Source organism: Tamandua tetradactyla, unplaced genomic scaffold (genome assembly GCF_023851605.1).
Source record: "Tamandua tetradactyla isolate mTamTet1 unplaced genomic scaffold, mTamTet1.pri scaffold_207_ctg1, whole genome shotgun sequence".
Lineage (NCBI taxonomy): Eukaryota > Metazoa > Chordata > Mammalia > Pilosa > Myrmecophagidae > Tamandua > Tamandua tetradactyla.
The window spans coordinates 308-28027 of NW_027518317.1; the positions used below are offsets into that span (position 1 = coordinate 308).

The window sequence follows — 27720 nt, forward strand, 5'->3', positions numbered from 1 at the left end:
GGCTGTGGCAGCAGGTGACCATATCCGTGTTCAGACCCCCGGGCCAGCTGGCACTCCTCCAAGCTGCTTCAGCTGGCGAACATCCCCCACGGCAAGAGTTTTCCAAAGTTAAAGGACCCACAGCACCTTTTACTGGTGGGACCCGCAGACAAACCTGTGCCACGAGTGCCACCTACTGGGTAGGATAAAAAAAACAGAACCCAGAGATTTCACAAAAAAATCTTTCAACCTGTTGGGTCCAACACCCAGGGAAATCTGACTAAATGCCCAGACGCCAGCAGAAGATAATGGATCACACTCAAAAACTTGAAAATATGGCCCAGTCAAAGTAACAAACCAATAGTTCAAATGAGATACAGGAGCCGAGACAACTAATGCTGAATATTCGAACAGAAATGGAACACCTCTTCAAAAATGAAATCGATAAATTGAGGGAGGACATGAAGAAGACATGGGCTGAACAAAAAGAAGAAATAGAAAAACTGAAAAAACAAATCACAGAACTTATGGAAGTGAAGGATAAAGTAGAAACGATGAAAAAACAATCGATACCTACAATGATAGATTTAAAGAGACAGAAGATAGAATTAGTGCTTTGGAGGATGGAATATCTGAATTCAAAAAAGAAACAGAAACTATCAGGAAAAGAATGGAAAAATTTGAACAGCGTATCAGGGAACTCAAGGACAATATGAACCACACAAATATACATGTTGTGGGTGTCCCAGAGGAGAAGAGAAGGGAAATGGAGGAGAAAAACTAATGGAAGAAATTATCACTGAAAATTTCCCAACTCTTATGAAAGACCTAAAATTACAGATCCAAGAAGTGCAGTGGACCCCAAAGAGATGAGACCCAAATAGGCGTTCTCCAAGACACTTACTAGTTAGAATGTCAGAGGTCAAAGAGAAAGAGAGGATCTTGAAAGCAGCAAGAGAAAAACAATCCATCACATGCAAGGGAAACCCAATAAGACTTTGTGTAGATTTCTCAGCAGAAACCATGGAAGCTAGAAGACAGTGGGATGATATATTTAAAATACTAAAAGAGAAAAACTGCCAACCAAGACTCCTATATCCAGCAAAATTATCCTTCAAAAATGAGGGAGAAATTAAAACATTCTCAGACAAAAAGTCACTGAAAGAATTTGTGACCAAGAGACCAGCTCTGCAAGAAATACTAAAGGGAGCACTAGAGTCAGATACGAAAAGACAGAAGAGAGAGGTATGGAGAAGAGTGTAGAAAGAAGGAAAGTCAGATATGATATATATAATACAAAAGGCAAAATGTTAGAGGAAAATATTATCCAAACAGTAATAACACTAAATGTTAATAGACTGAATTTCCCAATCAAAAGACATAGACTGGCAGAATGGATTAAAAAACAGGATCCTTCCATATGCTGTCTACAGGAAACACATCTTAGACCCCAAAATAAACATAGGTTGAAAGTGAAAGGTTGGGAAAAGATATTTCATGCAAATAACAACCAGAAAAGAGCAGGAGTGGCTATACTAATATCCAACAAATTAGACTTCAAATGTAAAACAGTTAAAAGAGACAAAGAAGGACACTATATACTAATAAAATGAACAATTAAACAAGAAGACATAACAATCATAAATATTTACGCACCGAACCAGAATGCCCCAAAATACGTGAGGCATACACTGCAAACACTGAAAAGGGAAATAGACACATATACCATAATAGTTGGAGACTTCAATTCACCACTCTCATCAATGGACAGAACATCTAGACAGAGGATCAATAAAGAAATAGAGAATCTGAATATTACTATAAATGAGCTAGTCTTAACAGACATTTATAGGACATTACATCCCCCAACAGCAGAATACACCTTTTTCTCAAGTGCTCATGGATCATTCTCAAAGATAGACCATATGCTGAGTCACAAAGCAAGTCTTAACAAATTTAAAAAGATTGAAATCATACACAACACTTTCTCGGATCATAAAGGAATGAAGTTGGAAATCAATAATAGGTGGAGTGCCAGAAAATTCACAAATACGGGTAGGCTCAACAACACACTCTTAAACAATGAGTGGGTCAAAGAAGAAATTGCAAGAGAAATTAGTAAATACCTCGAGGTGAATGAAAATGAAAACACAACATATCAAAACTGATGGGATGCAGCAAAGGCAATTCTCAGAGGGAAATTTATTGCCCTAAATGCCTATATCAGAAAAGAAGAAAAGGCAAAAATGCAGGAATTAACTGTCCACTTGTAAGAACTGGAGAAAGAACAGCAAACTAATCCCAAAGCAAGCAAAAGGAAAGAAATAATGAAGATTAGAGCAGAAATAAATGAAATTGAAAACAATAGAGAAAATCAATAAGACCAGAAGTTGGTTCTATGAGAAAATCAATAAGATTGATGGGCCCTTAGCAAGATTGACAAAAAGAAGAAGAGAGAGGATGCAAATAAATAAGATCAGAAATGGAAGAGGAGACATAACTACTGACCTCACAGAAATAAAGGAGGTAATAACAGGATACTATGAACAACTTTACGCTAATGAATACAACAATTTAGAGGAAATGGACGGGTTCCTGGAAAGACATGAGCAACCAACTTTGACTCAAGAAGAAATAGATGACCTCAACAAACCAATCACAAGTAAAGAAATTGAATTAGTCATTCAAAAGCTTCCTAAAATAAAATCCAGGACCAGACGGCTTCACATGTGAATTCTATCAAACATTCCAGAAAGAATTAGTACCAACTCTCCTCAAACTCTTCAAAAAAATCAGAGTAGAGGGAAAACTACCAAATTCATTCTATGAAGCCAAGATCACCCTCATACCAAAACCAGGCAAAGATATTACAAAAAAAGAAAACTACAGACCAATCTCTCTAATGAATACAGATGCAAAAATCCTCAATAAAATTCTAGCAAATCGCATCCAACAACACATTAAAAGAATTATACATCATGACCAAGTAGGATTCATCCCAGGTATGCAAGGATGGTTCAACATAAGAAAATCAATTAATGTAATACACCATATCAACAAATCAAAGCAGAAAAATCACATGATCAGCTCAATTGATGCAGAGAAGGCATTTGACAAGATTCAACATCCTTTCCTGTTGAAAACACTTCAAAAGATAGGAATACAAGGGAACTTCCTTAAAATGATAGAGGGAATATATGAAAAACCCACAGCTAATATCATCCTCAATGGGGAAAAATTGAAAACTTTCCCCCTAAGATCAGGAACAAGACAAGGATGTCCACTATCACCACTATTATTCAACACAGTGTTGGACATTCTAGCCAGAGCAATTAGACAAGAAAAAGAAATACAAGGCATCAAAATTGGAAAGGAAGAAGTAAAACTATCACTGTTTGCAGACGATATGATACTATATGTCAAAAACCCAGAAAAATCCACAGCAAAACTACTAGAGCTAATAAATGAGTACAGCAAAGTAGCAGGTTACAAGATCAACATTCAAAAATCTGTAGCATTTCTATACACTAGTAACGAACAAGCTGAGGGGGAAATCAAGAAACGAATCCCATTTACAATTGCAACTAAAAGAATAAAATACCTAGAAATAAATTTAACTAAAGAGACAAAAAACTTATATAAAGAAAACTACAAAAAAGTATTGAAAGAAATCACAGAAGACCTAAATAGATAGAAGGGCATACCGTGCTCATGGATTGGAAGACTAAATATAGTTAAGATGTGAATCCTACCTAAATTGATATACAGATTCAATGCAATACCAATCAAAATCCCAACAACTTATTTTTCAGAAATAGAAAAACCAATAAACAAATTTATCTGGAAGGGCAGGGTGCCCTGAATTGCTAAAAACATCTTGAGGAAAAAAAACGAAGCTGGAGGTTTTGCGCTGCCTGACTTTAAGGCATATTATGAAGCCACAGTGGTCAAAACAGCATGGTATTGGCATAAAGATAGATATATCAACCAATGGAATCGAATAGAGTGCTCAGATATAGACTCTCTCATCTATGGAATTTGATCTTTGATAAAGCACTCAAGCCAACTCACCTGGGACAGAACAGTCTCTTCAATAAATGGTGCCTCGAGAACTGGATATCCATATGCAGAAGAATGAAAGAAGACCCATATCTCACACCCTACACAAAAGTTAACTCAAAATGGATCAAAGATCTAAACATTAGGTCTAAGACCATAAAACAGTTTGAGGAAAATGTTGGGAGATATCTTATGAAACTTACAATTGGAGGCGGTTTTATGGACCTTAAGCCTAAAGCAAGAGCACTGAAGAAGGAAATAAATAAATGGGAGCTCCTCAAAATTAAACACTTTTGTGCATCAAAGAACTTCATCAAGAAAGTAGAAAGACAGCCTACACAATGGGAGACAATATTTGGAAATGACATATCAGATAAAGGTCTAGTATCCAGAATTTATAAAGAGATCGTCCAAGTCAACAACAAAAAGACAGCCAACCCAATTACAAAATGGGAAAAAGACTTGAACAGACACCTCTCAGAAGAGGATATACAAATGGCCAAAAGGCACATGAAGAGATGCTCAATGTCCCTGGCCATTAGAGAAATGCAAATCAAAACCACAATGAGATATCATCTCACACCCACCAGAATGGCCATTATCAACAAACAGAAAATGACAAGTGCTGGAGAGGATGCGGAGAAAGAGGCACACTTATCCACTGTTGGTGGGAATGTCAAATGGTGCAACCACTGTGGAAAGCAGTTTGGCAGTTCCTCAAAAAGCGGAATATAGAATTGCCATATGACCCAGCAATACCATTGCTGGGTATCTACTCAAAGGACTTAAGGGCAAAGACACAAACGGACATTTGCACACCAATGTTTATAGCAGTGTTATTTACAATTGCAAAGAGAGGGAAACAGCCAAAATGTCCATCAACAGAAGAATGGATAAACAAACTGTGGTATATACGTACGATGGAATATTATGCAGCTTTAAGGCAGGATAAACTTATGAAGCATGTAATAACATGGATGGACCTTGAGAACATTATGCTGAGTGAGTCTAGCCTCAAACTAAAGGACAAATATTGTATGGTCCCACTGATGTGAACCGACATTCGAGAATAAACTTGGAATATGTCATTGGTAACAGAGTCCAGCAGGAGCTAGAAACAGGGTAAGATAATGGGTAATTGGAGCTGAAGGGATACAGACTGTGCAACAGGACTGGATACAAAAACTCAAAAATGGACAACACAATAATACCTAATTGTAAAGTAATCATGTTAAATCACTGAATGAAGCTGTATCTGAGGTATAGGATTTTTTTTGTTTTTTTTGTTTTTTTTTTGTTTTTGTCTGTCTGGTTGTTTGTCTTTTTTTTTTTACTATTATTATTACTTTTATTTTTTTTCTGTATATTAACATTCTATACTTTTTTCTGTTGTGTTGCTAGTTCTTCTAAACCGATACAAATATACTAAGAAATGATGATCATACATCTATGTGATGATGTTAAGAATTACTGATTGCATATGTAGAATGGTATGATTTCTAAATGTTTGGTTAATTTCTTTTTTTCCATTAATTAATAAAAAAAGTGAGGGATGGAAAGATCAAAGGTGATGTTGGAGTTATACAGAGAAAGTAGGGTTTAGCAAACAGGTATGATTGCTGAATTATTATTTTGACATTTCTTTTAGTCTCCAGTATCTAAGAGTAGCTAGAAGGGAAAAACCTCAAATTGTGGAATTGTAACCCATATCAAATTCTGAAATCTGTTCTACAACTAATTATTGTAATGTACTTAGAAATTCATTGCTTTTTTGTATATATGTTATTTTTTGGAAAAAATAGTTGATTGTGATGATAAATGCACAGCTATTAAAAAAAAAGCTCTCTCTCATCCTGCTCAAAAAAAAATTTCATTATGTATGTGACTCTCAGAATTTGAAACGTAATAGAGTATACCATTCAGAGTTTGGAACCATAAACTGTGCTTTTGTTTCACCTACCAATCAAGTGGAAGTGTTTATTTTATTCTTGTCACTCCATTGTATATTCTTCTATAGATTTCACAGGTACACATGCAGAGGGCACACATAACAAATTTTGATTAGACTTTATACTAAGCATTGCTTTTAAAATGGCTTAAATTTGGGGAGAATATTTTAATGGAATGAATGTACTTTGCATATAGAAAGAACAGGTCTTTGGGTTGCAGAGTGTGGAATGTGGTGGTTTGAAATTGTATGTGCCCAGAAAACATTTTGTTAACTAAAATCCATACCTGTGCTTTTTTTTAAATTTGCTTTCTAAAGCCCAAAGGATATATGCCTCTCAGAATTTTAAATCTAATCGAGAAAGCATATAGATTTCCAGAACTGTTTGAGTATAGTGGCCCCATTTTGTTTTTTATATCTCCCTATAGCAATGGAAACATGTATCCTATGAATGTCCTGCTTATGTATATTGGCAGCAGACAACTTGCTCTAAATTTCACAGGTCCAGAGCAGGAGAAGAATTTTTGCCTTAGAGCAGACAATGTCCATAATTGACTTTGTTGAAAGTTTTTAGTGGTTTTAACATTTTATTGTATTTGAATTGAATTGAAATGGTTAAGTTCATGGAGTGAATATGTTTTGTATTTTGAAAACATTTCTTTTTGAGGGCCCAAAAGTTGTAATGTGCCAGTTTGACAATGTTATGTACCCCAGAAAAGCCATGTTTTAAACCTGATCTGATCTTGTTGGAGCAGCTACTTTAATCCTGATTAAATAAATGTAGGTTGAGAATTTTGATTAGATCATCTTATGGAGATGGGACATGCCCAGTTGTTGGTTTGACTTTTAGTTAGATGGAGATGTGACTCAACCCATTCCAGGTAGGCCTTGATTAGTTTACTGGAATCTTTTAAAAGTGGGAATATTTTGGAGAGAATCAGAAATTACAGAAGCATCAGAGCCAACAGAAATTTCACAGCAGGTCTTACCCAGATGTAGACACTTGGAGAATAGGGACACAGATATTTGGAGATGCTTGGACCCCAGTAGATATTGTCATAAGAGGTTAAGCAAAGCAGAATCTGGGTAGAGCCAAGGGAAGCCAAAAGAGGAAACCCAGCCCTGAAGAAGGAAAGTGAATAATATCCACAGGAACAGAGGCTGAAAACAATTGAGCCCAGAAGCAAGTGATCAGCAGATGCCAGCCATGTGCCTACCCAGCTGACAGGTGTTTCTGACCCACTGGCTTTTCTTGCGTGAAGGCAATCTTTTGTTAATGCTTTAAGTTGGACACTTTCATGTCATTAGAACTGTAAACTTGTAAATTATTAAATTCACATTTATAAAAATATTCCAGTTCTAGTATATTACCTTTCAGCCACTTGCATAGTACACAATCACCTTCACTGGACTTCATGATAATATACTGTTGAGTGCACAGAACTCAAAATTTCTTGTATTTTTTCCCATAAACAGGATATCTTGTCTGTAAATCAGATGTAGCTTCACACTTGGTTCAAGGGGAGGAATTGTGGGAAGAAGGAATTGGATTTTTTCAAAACCAGAATTCAGGTGAGCACTTCCTTGGAACATGTATTCAGGACAGGGAGGAACATTATCAATGAGTGACTCATTTATTACCTGCAGATTTCTGCAAGTTATATTTTCTGAAATGTACATATTGGGGAAATTCCTCAGTTCAAAGTATCAAATGCTTATCAATCTGTATTCACATGTCATTAGCTTTGGCAAAGTAGATGTCTATGTACAACTGAATTTAAACTTTCACTTATGACCCATTTCTCATTCTTGGCTTCAGTGCTTTTCCCTCTCTTTACCTCCCCAACATATTATTTTTGAAATAATTTTTCTTATAATTAAATCTTGAAAATATTTTCTAATTGATAGTGTCATATAAAAGTTTCTGCTACCTCTACTAATCTTTAATTTGATATTCTTTCTCAGATAACTATCATTTTAGAAACAATTATATGGCTATGTGTGCTGCTTCAACATATTCATTTTCCTAATGCTGGTCTAAAATGAATTGGTTTTTCAGTTCTTTCAGGCAGGGAAGATAGTGTTAAAGAACAAGAAATGCCATCTGTGCATCATATCTGCAAGAAAGAAATATCTACCATCATGTCGTTGGTAAGCATTATGGCTGTAACCCTGGTCTTCCAAATAGATACCTGGAAGTGGAATAAATTAAAAATTCAGTACAATCACTTAACTGTAAGTTGGTTTAAGTGTGAACCCAAGAAAAGTCTGTGATAATTTGCATATAGAAAATAATTGATTTGAACACAATAATATAACCTTCCTTATATATGAAAAAATAATTCTATAAATACAGCTCATATACTCAATCTCTGAAAGATTATGAAGTCTTCAAGTCTGATTAGAAAGTTCTGCAGTTGAGAAGCTATAAAAGAGTAGATCTCTGTACATGCAGAAGAATAAAATGATTCATAAATAACGTGGGAAATATTTTAATTGGAGAATGTCACCGATTGGTTAGTTTTGAATTCAGATGCATATGGATTGATATCTATGGACAAACTGCTTACATTCTCTCCTCTATTTCCTAGGAGCAGAATTCTCATACTCAAAAAAATGGTATTACATGTAGTAAGTTGCCAGAAGATTGTACTCATAGTTCCAGAGTGATTCAACATGTGTTAACTCACAAAGGAATGAAATCCTACTTCAGCAATCTATTTGGAAAAGCCCGCAATGATCTATCATCTTTTAATCAACAACAGAATTTTCACCCAGGAAGTAAGTCATATGAATATCATTTAATTGAGAAATCCTTTGTTCAGAATTCTGGCCATACACATTACAATGGAACTCATGTTGGAGAGGAACCCTGTGAATATCATCTATTTGGGAAAACCTTTACTAAATATTCTGAATTGAGACAACATGAGAGAACTCACACTGGAGAGAAACCATTTGAATGCAATCTATGTGGGAAAGCCTTCAGTTTATCTTCTTATCTTAGAGAACATGAGAGGATTCATACCGGAGAGAAACCATATGAGTGTCATTTATGTGGTAAAGCTTTCGCTCGTTGTTCTACCCTTAGAAATCACAAGAAAATTCACACTGGAGAGAAACCATATGAATGTCATTTATGTGGGAAAGTCTTTACTTTTGGATCTTATCTTAGAAAACACGAGAAAATTCACACTGGAGAGAAACCATATGAATGCCAACTATGTGGGAAAGCCTTCACCTATTATTCTAAACTTAAACAACATGAGAACACTCATACTGGAGAGAAATCTTATGAATGTCATGTATGTGGGAAAGCCTTCACTTATTCTTGTAACCTGAAACAACATGAGAGAACTCACACTGGAGAGAAACCATTTGAATGCAATCTATGTGGGAAAGCCTTCAGTTTATCTTCTTATCTTAGAGAACATGAGAGGATTCATACCGGAGAGAAACCATATGAGTGTCATTTATGTGGTAAAGCTTTCGCTCATTGTTCTACCCTTAGAAAGCACAAGAAAATTCACACTGGAGAGAAACCATATGAATGTCATTTATGTGGGAAAGTCTTTACTTTTGGATCTTATCTTAGAAAACACGAGAAAATTCACACTGGAGAGAAACCATATGAATGCCAACTATGTGGGAAAGCCTTCATCTATTATTCTAAACTTAAACGACATGAGAACACTCATACTGGAGAGAAATCCTATGAATGTCATCTATGTGGGAAAGCCTTCAATCATTCTTCTAGCCTTAAAAATCATGAGAGAACTCACACTAGAGGGAAACCATATGAATGTCATCTATGTCAGAAAGCCTTCAGCCAATCTTCTACCCTTAGACAACATGAGAAAACTCATACTGGAGAGAAACCCTATGAATGTCATTTATGTCAGAAAGTCTTTACCCGTTATTCTAACCTTAGAAAGCATAAGAGAAGTCACACTGTAATGAAACCTTAAGAATGTCATGTATGTGGAAAAGCCTTTACTCAATATTTTAACTAGGGACAAGTAAGTGCCTTTCTTCTAAGCATTCAGCCTTGCCTAAAAGACAATCAGTTTTCAGAGTTCCCAGGTGAAGGAGCTCATGTGCAAAAATTGAATCCAAATATGGTACTGTTTCCATACTATCACAACATTATTTATAACACTGAATACAAAGCAGCCATTTGTATAATATTCACTCACTACCTACTTAACTAAATTCAGACTTAGTATCACAAGTTTGACTGATATGAACCTACATAGAATTTAGTCTCTATAATGGGATTTAATTTTGTCCTCCCTTAATGGCATGGTATTGACAAGGGAATTAAACAGATTTTGAAATAATTATTGAATGTATACATTTTATATATAAAATTGTAATAACAGTGTAAAGAATGCCTGGTCTATTCAAAATCCCAATGATTATACCTTCATCACATTCACCACTTAACACAAAATAAACTAGTGTATGTTTCCTCACTATAGGAACACTCTCCTATGTAAACCACACAAACCCAAATCTGAAAGTGAAAAGACCCAATCCAGAGCCCATTTTTGAATTTGAACTATTGTCCTTAGAGTGGGAAAAGGTTTCCTTGTCTATTTCAGCTCATGCTTTTTCCAACTGGACTTGTTCCTGAGACATTCTCTCATGTGCTTGACAAGTTCATATGATGCTAACTTAAATCTTCCCACAACTCCCTCCTGAACAGACACAGGCCTGAATTCCAACAGCAAACCCCAGACTGATGCTGTCCTCTCCTCAGTTCATCCCATTCAAAAGGTCCTGAAATCCACCTGCTCCAACCCTAGTGAAGACAGCTTTATAACTGAATGAACTTTTACATACACATGGAAAAATTGTTTTCTCATTATAATGAAAATGAAATTTATGGGGCTATATCCTGAAATCATCCATGTCATTGTCCACACTCAATATTACAGAACATTAAAAATTCCGGATAATCCATAAAACTCTACTATTTTCTCACGAAAGATACATTGTCTTTAGGAAACATGAAGATTCTTAAACTCTAATTAGACTGTATATGAAATAAATAGTCTATACAATTAGTTATCAAATATAAAACCTTTCACACTTCCTAATTTTGCCATTTTTCTTCAATAATTCACAAATCTCTCCCGATCATTGAGAAAGTATAATGCATGATGAAGGAGAATGATCATATGTGCTGACTCTCACATTGCATATTTTGTATTAACATCTTTGTTTATGTAGTTTTTGTAATTAACATAGAAAATATCTTTTTTTGTATTTTAAGGATGCTGAAAAATCATCCTAAGTATTTTTCAAGTGATCTTGAATGGATATTCTACAACTTATTTTTCCATTTGCTACATTCTTTTCCCATACCAGTCCTAATACATTTCTTGATTGAATTTGCATCATATGAAAAGCCATAAAATTATGTCTTTTTGAAGAAGAAGGAAAATTTAAGGCATGTAAAAAGATAAAGCTGCAAACACAGCAATAAAGAAATTGGTAGACAGTGCTCAGAATGGAGTGCCAAGAATCAAATCTTTGGCAGGGGGAATTTTCCTGCAACTGTGTTATACCATTTCCTAGATTCTACTGTTCAATGTCAAGAGTTTCTTCAGGTAAATCTTTACATAGTCATCTAACCAGGAGTCAAGTCACACCTTGCATCGGTCATGGGATTCACCAGAACTGCCTTGCTGACATGGGGAAGTTCATATAAGTGCAGGTATGTCAAACAGTTTTCAGACAGAGACAAGTCTACAGAATCCTATAAGCTGAAATTAAATTGAATAATGGTGATTCTATAAGCTTGTAATAAAAATCTCTAAAATGGAAGATGGTGGAATAAGAAGCACAGTGTTTCCATTAGTGAAAACACCTAGAAGACAGGTAAAAGCTGTCTAAAGCTGCTATTCTGGGCTCAAAAGATCAGTGGAGTACCATGCTGGGGGAAGTGAAAGAGAAGTTGTGATGGAGAAACTGTAGTGAGAAACTCACCTGACTGTGCCTATTTGTACTTACTCCCCACCCTTGAGTCTAGTAGTTTCTGGTCATCCCAGTTCCTCTATGTCAGGATGTTATCGACTGGAATTTGTGAAATCCCTTGCCACATTGGGAACATGGTGACATGGCACAGTTCTGATACATTTGTTGCTCAACAAAATTGGACATCTTGATCCCACAGCCTTGCCCCATTCCATACAGGAACTCATGGTGCCTGGAGTACCATTGTTTACTCAAAGAGAAGCTGCGCATGAGTGACTCAGTTGGCCATGTTTCAAGGTGCCCACTTTCAAACCCCAAGACCAAAATCTTCTGATAGGCCTTCTTCCTGCCTAGTGGGTTACTGCAGACTGAAAGATTAGGGGGAAGTTATCCCTCTGCCAAGAATACAGGTGGATGCAGCAGAGCCTGGCCCAGGAGTTGATCTGCAAAATTGGATTTCTATGCCTCTTTTTGTTCCTACCCAGGCAGGTTCCTGAAATGTCATTATTTCCAACACCAGAGAAATAGAGCAGACTGAGTGCTAAAATACCTTGCCTTTGTTGTTGCCAAATTGTGCCATCTGTGAAGGCTTGGAATGTGCCATCTTGGGAAGTTGTTTTCCTGGTCCTCTCTCCTAGTCCTTTTGGAAATCTTCTGCACCCCCTGCATGTGACCTTGGCCCTGTTTTGGCTGGGAAATACAAGCACAGTGCCATATAAGAGCTGTAACAGAACCCTATCAACAACAAAATTTTAGACAATAGAGGGAAATCAGACTTCTCAACAACTTAATTAATGGCCCAAATAACAAGCACAAAAGTACAAGCCCTACTAATCAGCAAGAATATGACCAGGTAAAGGAAGAAATTTAAAAGAGAGATGTAAAAACTGGAACAACCACTCACAGACATTCAATCAAATCTCCTAAACCATTTCAGAGATGAAAGAAAATGTGTCTTAAAGGATATTAAGAAGACACTGGGTGAGCATGTAAGAAGAATTTGAAAGCCTGGAATAAAACTAACAGAAAGACACAATAGATGAGATTAAACGTATTTTAGAGGAAAAGAGCAGCAGTTTTGGACAGGCAGAAGAAAGAACTAGTAAGAATTAGTCCTGCAAGGTAGGACATCTGAAATAAAAATGAGATAAAAGTACACAGAGATAAGAATGGAAAAATTTGAGCAGCATCTCTGGGAATTGAATGATAATATGGAACTCAAAACATACATGAAATGGGTTTCCCAGAAGGAAAAGAGAGGGGGAAAAGAGGCAGAAAGTAAATTCAAGTAAATAATGGCAAAAAATATTCCCAAGTCTTATGAAATACATAAAGATACAAATGCATTGAAATCCAAACAGAATAAATCCTACTAAACCCACTCTGAGACTCACATTAATCAGAATGTCAAATTCCAGAGATAGAGGATTTTGAAAGCATTAAGAGAAAAGCAATTCATTACATACACTAGAATTGGAATTAAATTAAATGCCAACAGCTCTGTAAATAAACTCACTACTGTTCCCTATTCATGAGACATGACTTCCAATGGCATAAACCTCTGTAGCACTGTGGGACATGATGTCCAGGGATGATCCTTGCCTTCTCCACATGAGTTGAGAGTGACTAAAAGTGGAAAAAGGAATGGAATAAAATACTGTTTCAATGGCTAAAACTTTCAAATTTGGTTGAGAAATCATTCTGGAGGTTATCTTATGCAAGCTGTAGTCAGATATTTCACACTACCACAGTATGCCATAGTGCAAACCACAGTATTCCTGTAAGCTTTAGGGAGCACCTTTATATTCTATCTAAATCTATGTATAGGTTTGCTTAGAAAGTTTATTTGCTCAGAAAATTAAATTCTCCAGATTGATCATAGGCAAGATAAATCCTGAAACCCATAAGTACCAGTCACTCCAGGAAAATTACCAGATTAATTCATCTATCCCATAAATCCAATATCCCTTCCCAGTATGAAATAACTAAAATGGCCCTTACTCAAGTAGCCATGAAGGATGAAAATAAGTGAGAAGAAAGAGGTGTAATTGAGAAGTTAGAATTCTGTAAATGCTTGTGATTACTGACTCATTATATAGACATTTCTTTATCGAGTATAATGTTTTAGAATAACCTGAAGGAAGTACCTGAAGTTGTGGAACTGAAATCCAGTAGCTCTGATATCTGAAAATGATTGATAAATATATTGCAAAAAATAGTTGTCTGTGTTTGTATGGGTCAACTTCAGAATGTTTTCTTTTGTTCCACTGAATCTTTTATTATACCCTGTCAATACTACACTGTCTTAGTTAATCTACCTCAATTGTAAGTCTTAAAATTGTATAGATTGCAATACTAGTGGTCAGTAAGAGGGAGGGATAATATGTATGAGATGTTTGGGGTTTTCTTTTACCTTTTAATTTCATTTTCTGGAGTAATGCAAATGTATTAAATATGATCCTGCTGGTGAATACACATCTGTGTGATGAAAATGTGAACCATCTATTTTATACTTTGAATGGCCTTTATGGTGTGTGCAGCTATCTCAGTAAAATATAGGAAAAAAAAATTAAGTGACAATTTCTTTTCAGAAACCATGGAGGTGAGGTGGTACTGGTATGATATATTTAAACTACTAAAAGAGAAAATATTCCACCCAAGAATTCTTCAACTGGCAAAACTCTCCAAAAATGAGGGAGAGTTCAAAAATAGTCACTAAAAAACAGAAGCTGGGAGAATTCATTACCAAGACCCCTGAACTGCAAGAAATATTAAAAGGCATTTATGCCTGTTGAATAGAAAAGACAGAGGAGAGAAGCTTGGAAGAGACTGAGACTTGAATATCATCATTAAGGGTCCCTTAGAGGACCAAAAAAAAGAGGCAATAGGACATATTGAAGCTAAAGGATAAAATAGTTGAAGTATTATCTAAAGAGTAGAAATGTTGTGCATAATGTTTTGAACTCTCCAATTAAAATTCACAGATTGGTAAAAAGGATAAATGAATGATCTGTTCTTATGCTATCTGTGATAGACTCACCTTAGACTCCAGGACACAAGTAGAGAAAAGGCTGGAAAACTTATTCCATGCAGGCAGTAACCAAGAAGCAGAAAAGGTATCTATATAATATTAGACAAGATAAACTTTCAGTACAAAAAGTTTATGAGACAAAGAACATTATATATTAACAAAAGAGGCAATACACCAAAAGGAACAAACAATAATAAAGGTTATTTGCCTGTAGTAGTTAGGGTTCTATAGAGAAACAGAATCAACAGGAAGCACCACAAATACAAAATTTATAAAAGTGTCTCACATGACCATAGGAACACAGATTCCAAAATCCACAGGGAAGGCTGTGAAGCCAATGATTCCAATGGAGGGTCTGGATGAACTCCACAGGAGAGGTTCACCAGCTGAAGTGGGAAGGGAACCTGTCTCTTCTGAATCGTCCTTAAAAGGCATCCAGTGATTAGATTAAGCATCACTCATTGCAGACAACACTCCCCTTGGATGATTACAGATGAGATCACCTGTGGATGCAGCTGACATTATCATTATTTAATTCTATGAATTTTCCTTTTCACAGCAGAGCCTGACCATGACAGTCCACCCCTTGTCAACTTGACTAGGTGAAGATGCTTAGTTCTATTGCTGTGGACATGAGCCAATGGCATGTGAACCTCATCTGCTGTTAATTACATCCACAGTCAGCTAGGGAGTGTGCCTGCTGCATTGAATGATATTTGATTTAATTGGCTGGTGCTTAAATGACTGACTTAACATAGCACAGCACAAGCAGCTCAGCATACCTCATCTCAGCACTTGCAGCTTAGCCCAGACCTTTGAAGATGTAGAAAGAAATCACCCCAAGAAAGTTGTTGGAACCCAGAGGCATGGAGAGAAGGCCAGCAGAGATCACCCTGTACCTTCCAACATAAGAAAGAACCTCATTTGAAAATTAGCTGCCTTCCCTCTGAAGAACAAATGAAATAAATCCCCTTTTATTAAAAACCAATCCATCTCTGGTGTTGCATTCTGGCAGTTAGAAAACTAGAACAGAATTTGGTACTGAGAGTGAGGTACTGCTGGAGTTTGCAAATTCCAGATATGCTGGAATGGTTTTTTGGATGGCTAAGGGGAAGATTTTGGAGGAACTGTGAAGAGAATGATGGAGAAGTCCTGGAGTGCTTGAAGAGACTTGGTGTAAACAGAAACACTGCCAATCTGGACAGAGGGGGACACAAAAGGGACAAAATGGAATTTGCAGAGTGAAAACCATGTAAGCTTGTGTCTGAAGCCAAGAAACATGTGCCAGGAGAGTGGACCCATCCATATGCATGGAGAGGGTGAGTTTACCCTGAAGAGCAAGGATGAGTTTTCCACCTTGTTGCAGTGGAAGAGTTGTGCAGCTTCAGGCCTTGGAGAAGGTACAGCATGCTCCTTGGGGGACTGGGAATAGCCTGGCTCAGAAATGTGCCTCAGAAATGGCCCTGATGAGTGGAGAGTGGAGCCAAGAAAAAGGTGGTCTCCTCAATGTTCCCCAAGGTAGATTCAGAAAGAGGCAGGCCACTGCATAGGCCCTTGGAAAGGGTGGGACTGCCACTTTCTAAAGCTGAAGGATAAATGACTTTCAGACCTTGAAATCCAGTGGTGTTTGCCCCGCAGGTTTTCCTTCCAATTTCTACCTAAGGATCTTGTGACTGTCCCTCCTTTTCATATTGGCACCAGATAATCCATTTTGAGATTCATAGGTCCACAGCCAGAAGACAATTTGTACCACTTTAATATCATTTATGGTGAAGCATATAGTTGCCAAGCTGACAAGGGGTGGATGTGTGGTAGTTAGATTCAGTTGTCAACTTGGCTAGGTGAAGGTGCTTAGTTCTATTGCTGTGGACATGAGCCAATGGCATGTGAACCTCAACCAGTTCTTAGCATCTGACCTCTTAAGACTTTCTGTCCAATTTGATCTTTCATACCCCGTGGCTCTCTCAATAGTGAAAGCTTCATTCTTTCCCCATGTGTCAAAGGGAAACATTTATATCTATCCAGCACAATGAGGCTGAAATATGCACATTTATCTGGGTAACTTCAGAAGGCTTCTTACCTTTCCCTATGGTAATACCACCAGTAGTGATATATAAAGATGTTTATTGAACCCTAGTATATGCTAAGGACTTCATGCATATTGTTTGGCATTATTGATCCAAACTGTTTGATGAAGAGAAAGAGGTACTTCATATGTAAGTACTTTACTGAAGGTCATGAAATTGGGCAGATTCAGGGCCAAAATTTGAAACCAGGAATCTTAAGATCAAGTACATTTTCTATTATACCAAAGTTACCTTTATGGGTGTTTGCAAAGTTATATGCATGGATAATTGCCCATTTCTATTTGTTGATCATTAAGCATGTGTAGAAGAAAGAGGTATTTACAAAATTTTCAGTTTCTGTATCACAATTGTACTTATCAACAATGATGGGTTCTCTGAAAAATGTACTCAAATGATCAATGCTTGAGACACTACCATTTCAGAAAAAGAAAGGATTTATTACTAACCACAAAGGAGGAGGTCAGATGGCCTATTGGCCTAAAATCACTTCCCAAAACTACAGTAACTCTGATAGATTTATAGTATCCAGAAAATGGGCAGATTTTAGGAAAACAGGCACAATGGATTGAGATGTGAAGGTTAGAGATGCTCTAATTGTTAAGCCAGAACAGACTGATTACATGCTTAGTCACAGAACATATGTAAGAAAATGGAAGTCTTAATATGATGAAAGGTGTTTCAAAATGTTATGTATATTGGAAGTTGATAATTTGTTCTAAGTATCACACGTCCATAGCCAGAGGAGAATTATTTACCAGTACAGTCCATCTTATAACTGATGTCTATTAGTCTTTGTGCTTAATACAATTAATGAAATTATTTAAGGCTTTTGTGATATTGTGGTGAAATTAATGTAGTTTGTACATGGAAATAAAATGTCTTTTTGGGATCCAGATGCTTCAGTGTACTGGTTTGAAGTTGTTCCCCAGAGAATGCAATGTTCTTTTCATCCATTCTCATAGGTAGAGACATACTGTTGTGTGGGACATTTATGTCAGTTTATTTCAAATAAGATGTGACCCAACCATTTCAAGGTGGGTGTTATAGTTTGCTAAAGCTGCTAGAGTGCAATATACCAGAAATGGGTTGTCTTTTACAACGGGATTTACTGTCACAAGTTACAATTCTAAGGCCATGAAAACACCCAAAATAAGGGGCCAAAAAGATGATATTGACTCAGAATAATGGCAGCTGGCACTGGGGTTCTTCCGTAATATGGGAAAGTGCATGGGTGGCCATGTCTTCAATCCTCTCCTGTCTTCTGATATCAAATAGCTCTTTCAGCACCAGAGGGTCTGTCTTGCTTTTTCCTGGGGCATTTTCTGTTCTGGCTTTCTCTCAGTATGTGAGACCTCTTAAAGGATTCCAGTAAAGTAAAACTGAATGGGCAGTAAACAAGCAGGGTCACATCCCCATGGAAACAACCTAAGCAAATGGTTCTACTCAGCATAGGTCTTACTCACAATATTGGATTTTCTGGGGTGACTAACAGTTTCAAACCACCACAGTGGGACTTAATCCTTTTATTGGTGTCTTTGTGAGTAGATAAAAGACAGAAAAAAAGCTCAGATAGCTCAAAGAGCAACATCTGGAGACCTTTATAGAGAGCTGGCAGGAAAATCCCCAGGAGAAACTTATAGAGAAAAATCCTGGGAATGCTAAGAAATTACCCACAGAAGCTGAGAGAGGAGGCAACTTGAATGATGAGCTGAAAGCACTGAAATTCAGAAGTGAAGGATCAGCAGACACTTGTCATGTGCCTTCCTACCTGACAGAGGAACCACAGATGCCAGTGGCCTTTCTTCAGAGAACATATTTTACTATGGATGCCTTAATTTGGACATGTTCATAGTCTTAGGACTGTAAGTTTACAAACTAACATATCCCATTTTGAAAGTTAACCCATTTCTGATATGTTGAATTCCAGCAGCTTTATCAAACTGAAAAGCAGTCACTAGTGGCTTAAAGTTTAAACCACGTTGGTCAGGTGGGGCAATAATGCTTAGTTCCAGCTCTGTCTAACAGAATAGTTTTAGAATTGCAGTGGTTTTGTTCTGGGGCTGACTCAGTAGTAAACTTTAGGGGCATTGTTTAGTGACCATAAGGCCATAATGTTGTAAAAGGATAAATGGGTACAAGTGAGTGTCAGTCAGAAAGGTTTTCCAACCACAAGATAAAGGCAATATACTTATATAGACATCATAAAAGATCAAGTTATCTGCATCTTTAGTCAGTAATTTCAGGTACTTACCTCTGGTTATTCCAATATACTAGAAAGCAAAATATGTAGATTAGGAAATCATAATAATTTGTTAAATTTTAACTTCTCATATACAGCTTCTCTCTCTCATTTGATCATTACCACAATCTTGAAGGTTATCTTGCAGATGAACCTTCTACCTTCTTAATGATCAAAAGAGGCATTGATATTATGGGGTAGAGGAATTAAACTGGATGCTCTTACTGGAGAGAATGGTACCTCAGTTTCAGGGTTTTTCTGGTATAGGGACAATCAGAGGTTTAATCTCAAAAAATAAACTTAATGAATATAACATTTAGAAAGTCTTAGGTAAGAGCCTTTTGCATTCTTTAGGGTTTTTAGTAACCCTGGTGGTTGGGGCTTGGCATTCTGTGGCAGTTTGCAATATGTGGCTGAATTACTTGGTTACTTGCATAAAAGTAACCCTGAGAATTATCTCTCAACTCTATTTGAATTCTCTTAGTCATTGAAACTTTATTTCCTTTCCCCATTTTGTTCAAGAAAGTATTGCCAATTCCATCATGTCAGGGCTCATTCCTGGGAGTACAAGTTGCTGGGAGACTTATACCACTGCAAGTAATGTCCCATGTTGGGGAGAAAGGTAGTGAGTTTACTTGCTAGATACTGCATCTGAACCACAAAAGAGGTTCTATGGCACTAAGTAAATATAAGCTTAGCTTCACAAATACATAAATAAGTTCCATAAATGCAAGCCTGAAGATTGAGTGTTTGGCTTATTAAATTAGAACCTCTATTGCTTAAGGGAATAGGTGGAATTCCCAAGGTGTTTTTCATTCATATTTCATTTAATATAAATGTTTAATAATTCCATGCTTTTTCTCCAGTCCCTCAAGAACTTGCCAATGCTTTCTTCATTTTCTGCCCAAACTGTCTCAGTTATCACAATAATGTATACAGTATATCAAGAGCTCATGCCTTATTCTAGATTCTATGACAAAGAAAGCTGAATTACATTGTTTAGATAAATTAACAAGACAGGTTAAATTGGATTATGTGCTAGTGTAAGTTAAAATTTTGGTCGAAATATATACCTCTTCTTTGGTCTCACACAGAACTTAATTTATAATATAGTCTCAATATAATCCTTTACCTTTCATTCTGGTGTACTTTAGTCCTAATATGATAAGCTTCATTCACATCACTAATTAAAGTCACATCTCCTTTTCACCTTCTTTCACAGTTGCTGTATGTTGGAGTGTTGAATTTCAGGGCGAGAGCATTGTAACTCTGTGTCTCAGGTGCCACACAGCTACCCAAAGTTCCAGGGAACTGCCAGGCTATAGACAAATAGCAAACCATCTCAGGATTTTGAAATAACAAATAAAGCTCAGGAATAAATGTGTTTGCAGTATGCAATTACATTCTAGGCCATAATTTTATCATTAGTATTTTTAAATGAATCTCTTTCAGAAATTTAGAAAATTTGAGAGTTGGCTTATATTGGGATCATCAAAAACAAAATATCACAGAAGTTTTGTCTTGTCTTGTATTAACCCATTTATCAGGGTTTTGTTAAGTAGAATGAAGAACATGATGTATACACTTACTTTGCTTCTCTTTTAAAAAGCTCTTATGCTCCCTCGCCCGCGAGCAGCGTGTCGTCTGCCCCTCAGCCTCCTCTGGTTCTGTGCTGTCCGCCGCCGCCATGGCCCAAGCTGATATTGCACTGATTGGATTGGCCGTCATGGGCCAGAACTTAATTTTAAACATGAATGACCACGGCTTCGTGGTCTGTGCTTTTAACAGGACAGTCTCCAAAGTTGATGATTTCTTGGCCAATGAGGCAAAGGGAACCAAAGTGGTTGGTGCTCACTCCTTGGAGGAAATGGTCTCCAAGCTGAAGAAGCCTCGGAGGATCGTACTTCTTGTGAAGGCTGGTCAAGCCGTCGATGATTTCATTGAAAAACTGGTACCATTGTTGGATACTGGTGATATTGTCATTGATGGGGGAAATTCTGAATACAGAGATACCACAAGATGATGTCAAGACCTTAAAGCCAAGGGAATCTTGTTTGTGGGGAGTGGAGTTAGTGGTGGAGAGGAAGGAGCCCGCTATGGCCCGTCACTCATGCCAGGAGGGAACAAAGAAGCTTGGCCCCACATCAAGAGAATCTTCCAAGACATTGCTGCAAAAGTAGGAACCGGAGAACCCTGCTGTGACTGGGTGGGAGAAGAGGGAGCAGGGCACTTTGTGAAGATGGTGCACAACGGGATCGAGTACGGTGACATGCAGCTGATCTGTGAGGCCTACCACCTGATGCGGGACGTGCTGGGCATGGAGCACAGCGAGATGGCACAGGCATTTGAGGAATGGAATAAGACAGAGCTGGACTCGTTCCTGATTGAAATCACAGCCAATATTCTGAAGTTCCGAGATACTGATGGCAAACACCTGCTGCCGAAGATCAGGGACAGCGCGGGGCAGAAGGGCACCGGCAAGTGGACGGCCATCTCGGCCCTGGAGTACGGGGTTCCCGTCACCCTCATTGGAGAAGCTATTTTTGCACGATGCTTATCATCCCTGAAGGATGAGAGGACAAAAGCTAGCAAAAGGCTGAAGGGTCCCCAAAAGATGCAGTTTCAAGGTGATAAGAAATCATTCCTGGAGGACATTCGGAAGGCCCTCTATGCTTCCAAGATCATCTCTTATGCTCAAGGCTTTATGTTGCTAAGACAGGCAGCCACCGAATTCGGCTGGACCCTCAACTATGGTGGCATTGCCCTGATGTGGAGGGGAGGCTGCATCATCAGAAGTGTATTCCTAGGGAAGATAAAAGATGCATTTGATCGAAACCCAGAGCTTCAGAATCTATTGCTAGATGACTTCTTTAAGTCCGCTGTTGAAAACTGCCAGGCCTCCTGGCGGCGGGCCATCAGCACTGGCGTCCAGGCAGGCATCCCCATGCCCTGCTTCACCACTGCTCTTTCATTCTATGACGGATACAGACATGAGATGCTGCCGGCCAACCTGATCCAGGCCCAGCGGGATTACTTTGGAGCTCACACGTATGAGCTCTTAGCCAGCCCGGGACGGTTTATCCACACTAACTGGACAGGCCACGGTGGCAGCGTGTCATCCTCTTCCTATAATGCCTAATCAGACAGTCTGTCACCCACCACTTCATAGACCAGAACATTCCACTTACCACACAGCTCTGCTTACATGGCCTTCTGCCCTACTTTCTGCTCGATCTTTCCAAACATGAGTTTATCTGTAGGGTAATTCTGAGGGACCTTTTAGGCCCTCTGTCCTTGCCTCTTGGGACTGACCAGGAACTGACCCCATGCGTGGCCACGGGGATCCCACTCCTGAGGCAGTTGTCTTACTCTTGTCCCTGGGGGTCAGGAAGGCAGTGTAGATTTCCCTGATAGAGGCAGCAACTCTGATCACATAGATGGGAAGGGTTTTTGTGGAATTTGACTAAACTGGAATCTTTGTATTCATGCAGTCCAATTCCTTTTTTCCTGTACTTAATAAAAGCTACATTATATCTTTGCCTTTAAAAAAAAAAAAAAAAAAAAGCTCTTATGATGAACATGAAGTTTTGACTTGTAACTGACCATGTATAATTTTAGAGAAGCATTAGAAAAAATGTAGTGTAGCTAACAAATAAATTTGCTTGTTTCTGTTAATAATATGTAAACTTTTTTTCTAAGAATAAATAAAACCATGACTAACATTGTACTGTTTAACTTCATGCAGATCAGTATCAGGATATAGAATGGACAGGTCTCATTGTTAATTGATGATCATGTTAAGCACACAGTCCTTACTAAGGCCCAGTAACAGGCTGTAACTGTTTCTCAAAAGGAGAGTAGTTATTTGCAGGAAGTGGACCATGTGGCCTATATATGACATTCTTCCTTTTGGAGATTAAAAATCACTTTGCCTTAATAATATCCCAAGATTATGAACAACAACAAATCATATAGGCTATCAAGCCTTAGGCAATATATACAATTGTGTACTTTGAACAAGCATAACCCAGGAATACTATTTTGTAATTCTAATGCACATTTTATTTAATTATAAATTTTGTCAAGTAGATTTCATTGTTAGTCCTATCCCAAGGCTATTTATATTTCAATAATGATTTGTTCACTATGCTTACCAGTGCAAAGTTAATATTAGGAAAAAATTGTGAATTGGGGAATTATTTCAGAGCAAACATGGCCTTCTCTGCAGCATTTCCTTATTACCTACAATTTCTATTCTCCATGCCCAGTAGAGAGTATTCTAAACCAATGCCACTCTCCTCCATCTTTCTGCAGCAAATCTTGCCTCATAGCTACGTTTGTTGGTTAGGCCCTGAGAACAGGAAATGGTGAGACAGAATGAATCAATCCATGTCTGTTTAACATGTGTTATTATTTATATATATATATATATATATATATATATATACACACACACACACACACATATATATACACAAACTATATGTATATGCACCCACAAATATATGTATATATTTGTGTGTGCATGAGCAGGCACCAGGAATCAAACCTGGGTCTCTGACATGGCAAGTAAGAATTCTGCAACTGAGATACAATTACACTGCCCTAGTTTATGTTTTTAAAGATGCAATTTTTGTGGTATACATTTTATATTCACATACCATGTGCACTGGTTTGAAGCTATTATGTAACTCAGAATAAAACATGTTTTAATCTTGATCCAATCTTATGAGGGCAGACATTTGTATTAATCCCAATTCAATGCTTTAGAGCAGAATGTTTTTATTAGATTATATCCACGGAGATGTGATATCTAATTTTGGATGTCACCTTTTGATTAGATGCAGATGTGAGTCTACCCATTTCTGGTGGGTCTGAACATTTCCGGGAGTACTTTAAAAGATACTGTGGCACCATAGATACCACAGAGCAGATGAGATGCTTGGAGAAAAGTTGCTTCAGAGCTAACAGAGCCAACATGAGACCCAGACGTTTGGAGGGAGATGCAGGGCCAAGCTGATGTCATGATGTGCCTTCCTACAACAAACTAAGAAAGCCAAAACACAGAACAAAGTTCTGAAGGAACTAAGTGAAGGACCACTGATGCCAAGTGAGGAACTCACACAGGAAACAGAGGCTGGAAGCAGTGGAACACATGAGTAATAGATCAGCAGTTACCAGCAATGTGCCTTCCCAGCTGAGGTGTTCTGGATGGCATTAACCTATCTTGAATGAAGTAACCTCTTGTTCAATTTCCTTTGTAAAAGCCATTCCATTTCTTGTTTATTGCATTCCAGCAGCTTAGCAAACTAAAACATCATACAATCATGCAAAGTGTTATAACAAGCGATTCACAGTATTAATGTAGATCTGTGCATTCCTCAAAATTGAGTTTTAAGCATTTTCATTACTCCATAAGAAAACAAAAGTAAAAAATAACATTCAAAACAAACAATACCTGATATCCCCTATTGTTTATTTAGTGTTTATTGCTCACTTTTTCTTATCTGTCCATATGTTAGATAAAGGGATTCAGTCACAATGTTTTCACAATCACATGATCACATATTAAAATTCTATAGTTATGCAATCATCTTCAGAAATCAAAGCTATTTTATTACAGCTCAACACTTTCAGGGATTTCCCTCTAGCAAATCAAATCCATGAAAAACTGCAAAGGGATAACTATACACTGCATAAGAATAGATTCTGCCGAAATCTCCAAGCCACTGAGACTTAATTTGGTTTCCTTTCTCCTCCCCATTTTGGTTAGAAAGATTTCACACTTTCATGAAGCTGAGGTCAAGCTGATCTCCTGGACTCTTGTTCACATTGCTAGGGAGATTTACACCATTGGGAGATTTATACCTCATTTAAGGGTGAAGGCAGTGAGGTAGACTGTAGATTTGGTTTTGAGAGAGGCCACAAATGAGGAACTCTGGGGTGAACCTTTAGCATAACGATAAGTAGGTTTTTCTTCTCCTTTGCAAAAATAAGTTTCATATGGTCAAGCTCAAGGACCAAGGGAATGTCCCATCAAATTGGCAGTCCCCAGAGATTGTGAGAATATTGGGTCCTCCTCAGGTGGGTGAACTTTAATATTTCCATGTTTTCCCTCAGTCACTCAAAGGGAATTTGCAAATATATATTTAAAAATTTTAATTGTGAAATATAGCATATACAAAAACCAATAAATTTCAAAGTACATTGAAACAAGTAGGTATAGAAGATATTTCATAGTTTGGTATGGGTCATAGTTCCACAATTTTAGGTTTTACCTACTAGTTGCTCCAAGATACTGGAGAGTAAAAGAAATACCAGTATGATTCCACAGTCATACTCATTTATTAATCCTGTTTTCTCTGTTATAACTCCTCATTTCATCCTCCTCCCTAATTTAGGGGTATTTAGGAAATGCCCATTCTAATGTTTTCATGTTGGGAAGGGCTGTTGACAACATGGTATAGTTGAATGCAATTTGTTGACCTCCTCAGAAAGACTGGACACTCTGGAATCAAAGAAGCATCTGGCCTAGGAACTCCTTTGGAGTTTGTAGGACTCTGGAAAGTAATCATAGTGCATGAAAAATTTATAGAATCTCAGATAGAGCCTCAGATGTTCTTTAGCATTGACAGAAATAGTTTTGGCTGGGATGTGACAAACCATGGTAAGTAGCAATAGCTAGCTGCGGCTTGCATAAGAGTAGCATCCAGAATAATCTTTCGATTCTGTTGGACACCCTTAACCATTGATATAGTATTTTGTTGTAATTATTTTCCCCCTTTTCATCAAGAAGATATTGTTGATCCAATAGTTCCAGGGCCAGGCTTATCCTGGGATTCATATTCTTTGTTGTCAAGCAGAATATCACCCCTGGATGTTTTGTCCCATGTGGGGGGAGGGTAAAATTTTTACTTGCAGAGCTCAGCCTACAGAGAGGGTGGCCACAGTTTAGCAACAGAAGAGGCCATCTGGAGGAAACTCTTCAGCACAACTATAGTTAGGCTTAAGTTCTCTGCTACATAAATATGTTTCAGAAGGACAAGACTCAAGACCAAGCACATCACTTTTTGACTTGGTGGTCCCTATCATTTGAGACAGAATCAGGTGTTTCCCTCATAAAAACTTTAACAGTTCCATATTTTTTCTCCCATCCCTCAAGGGACTTTCCCAATGCTTTTAAATTATCTGTTAAATATAGTCTTGGATACATACAGATATTATGTTAAGCTATACAGAATTACCAACCCTTATTCCCATTCTGGTCTCCATGTCTTTGGGTTCTTTAAATGATGTATCCAGATAGATTGAGTTAGATTATGTGCTACAGAAAATTTAGATTTTGCACAAGAGAAACTTCTCTAACTTTAATCTCATACAGTAAGTGAAGTTCTAAAATATGGCAGTGTCCTACTTAACCCTGTATTCTGACTTACCTCAGTCCCTATCAAATTGATTTTGTTCTTATCTCTAGCTGAATGCTGATCTCTTTTTTTTATTCTTTAATAACTGTTGTATGGTGTAATGCTGACTTTCAAAGATGCAGAACTCCTACTCTGAGTCCCAGATGTCACTTCTAGTAGAAAATAAAAGGAAAGTTGTTCAAAACTTAGAAATATGAGGTAACTTCATAAAATTTACACCCAAACCACAAGCAACCCAAAGCTCCATGCAAATACCAGGTCATGCATATAGAGCACAATATCTCAAAATTTAAAAATAACAATTTTAGCTCTGGACTAGATGTAACTGATATAAAAGCCCACAATCTATGTCCCAATTTCTTATAAGTATTTCCTAATAGAGACCATACAATATTCGTCCTTTTGTTTCTGACTTATTTTGTTTCACATAGCCCCCCAGTTCATTCACATGGTTGCATATATCACAAATTTTTCCTTTATGTAATTTGATCATATGTATACACCACAGTTCCCCATTCTATGTCTCAGTCAATGTAACTTCCATCTATTATACAACATGTGCTATGTACATTGCCAAAAATCCATGTCTGACATTATCCTCACTTAGTTGTACAATCATCAGCACTCTCAAGTTTTGAACAATTTTGAAAGATACAAAGAGAAAAACACACATTCACCTAATATAAAATAAAAAACCTCCTCTATATTTTGTCCTTCACCCCTAATTATTTACCCGTGGTATTGCTGTTGTACTGTTGATATCTTCCTATGAAATATAGAACATAGCATGCAATAGTAGTTTTCCAACTACACCTATCTATACATTTTTACTCTTTGTACCATATTCAATCCCTTCAAGCAGTTCATTCAAGAATTTATTTATATTTGTAGTGTTAATTAATGATCTACATGGCATTATAAAACCCTTTCAATCATATTCACATTCAATATGGCAACTATGCTAACAGACC

At 37.3% G+C, this 27720-nt stretch overlaps 1 protein-coding gene and 1 pseudogene across 1 annotated transcript; both read left to right on the forward strand.

The window, feature by feature from the left end:
- Positions 1–1216: 1216 nt before the first annotated feature.
- Positions 1217–20936, forward strand: LOC143673224 (uncharacterized). The gene is made up of 3 exons (XM_077147548.1): positions 1217–7558; positions 8046–8137; positions 8578–20936. Exons 2-3 carry the CDS (start codon positions 8084–8086, stop codon positions 9952–9954), a joined length of 1431 nt encoding a protein of 476 aa, XP_077003663.1. The 5' UTR covers positions 1217–7558; positions 8046–8083; the 3' UTR covers positions 9955–20936.
- A 3-nt stretch (positions 20937–20939) lies between these two features.
- LOC143673223 (6-phosphogluconate dehydrogenase, decarboxylating pseudogene) lies at positions 20940–22863 on the forward strand (annotated as a pseudogene).
- The last annotated feature ends 4857 nt before the right edge of the window (positions 22864–27720 follow it).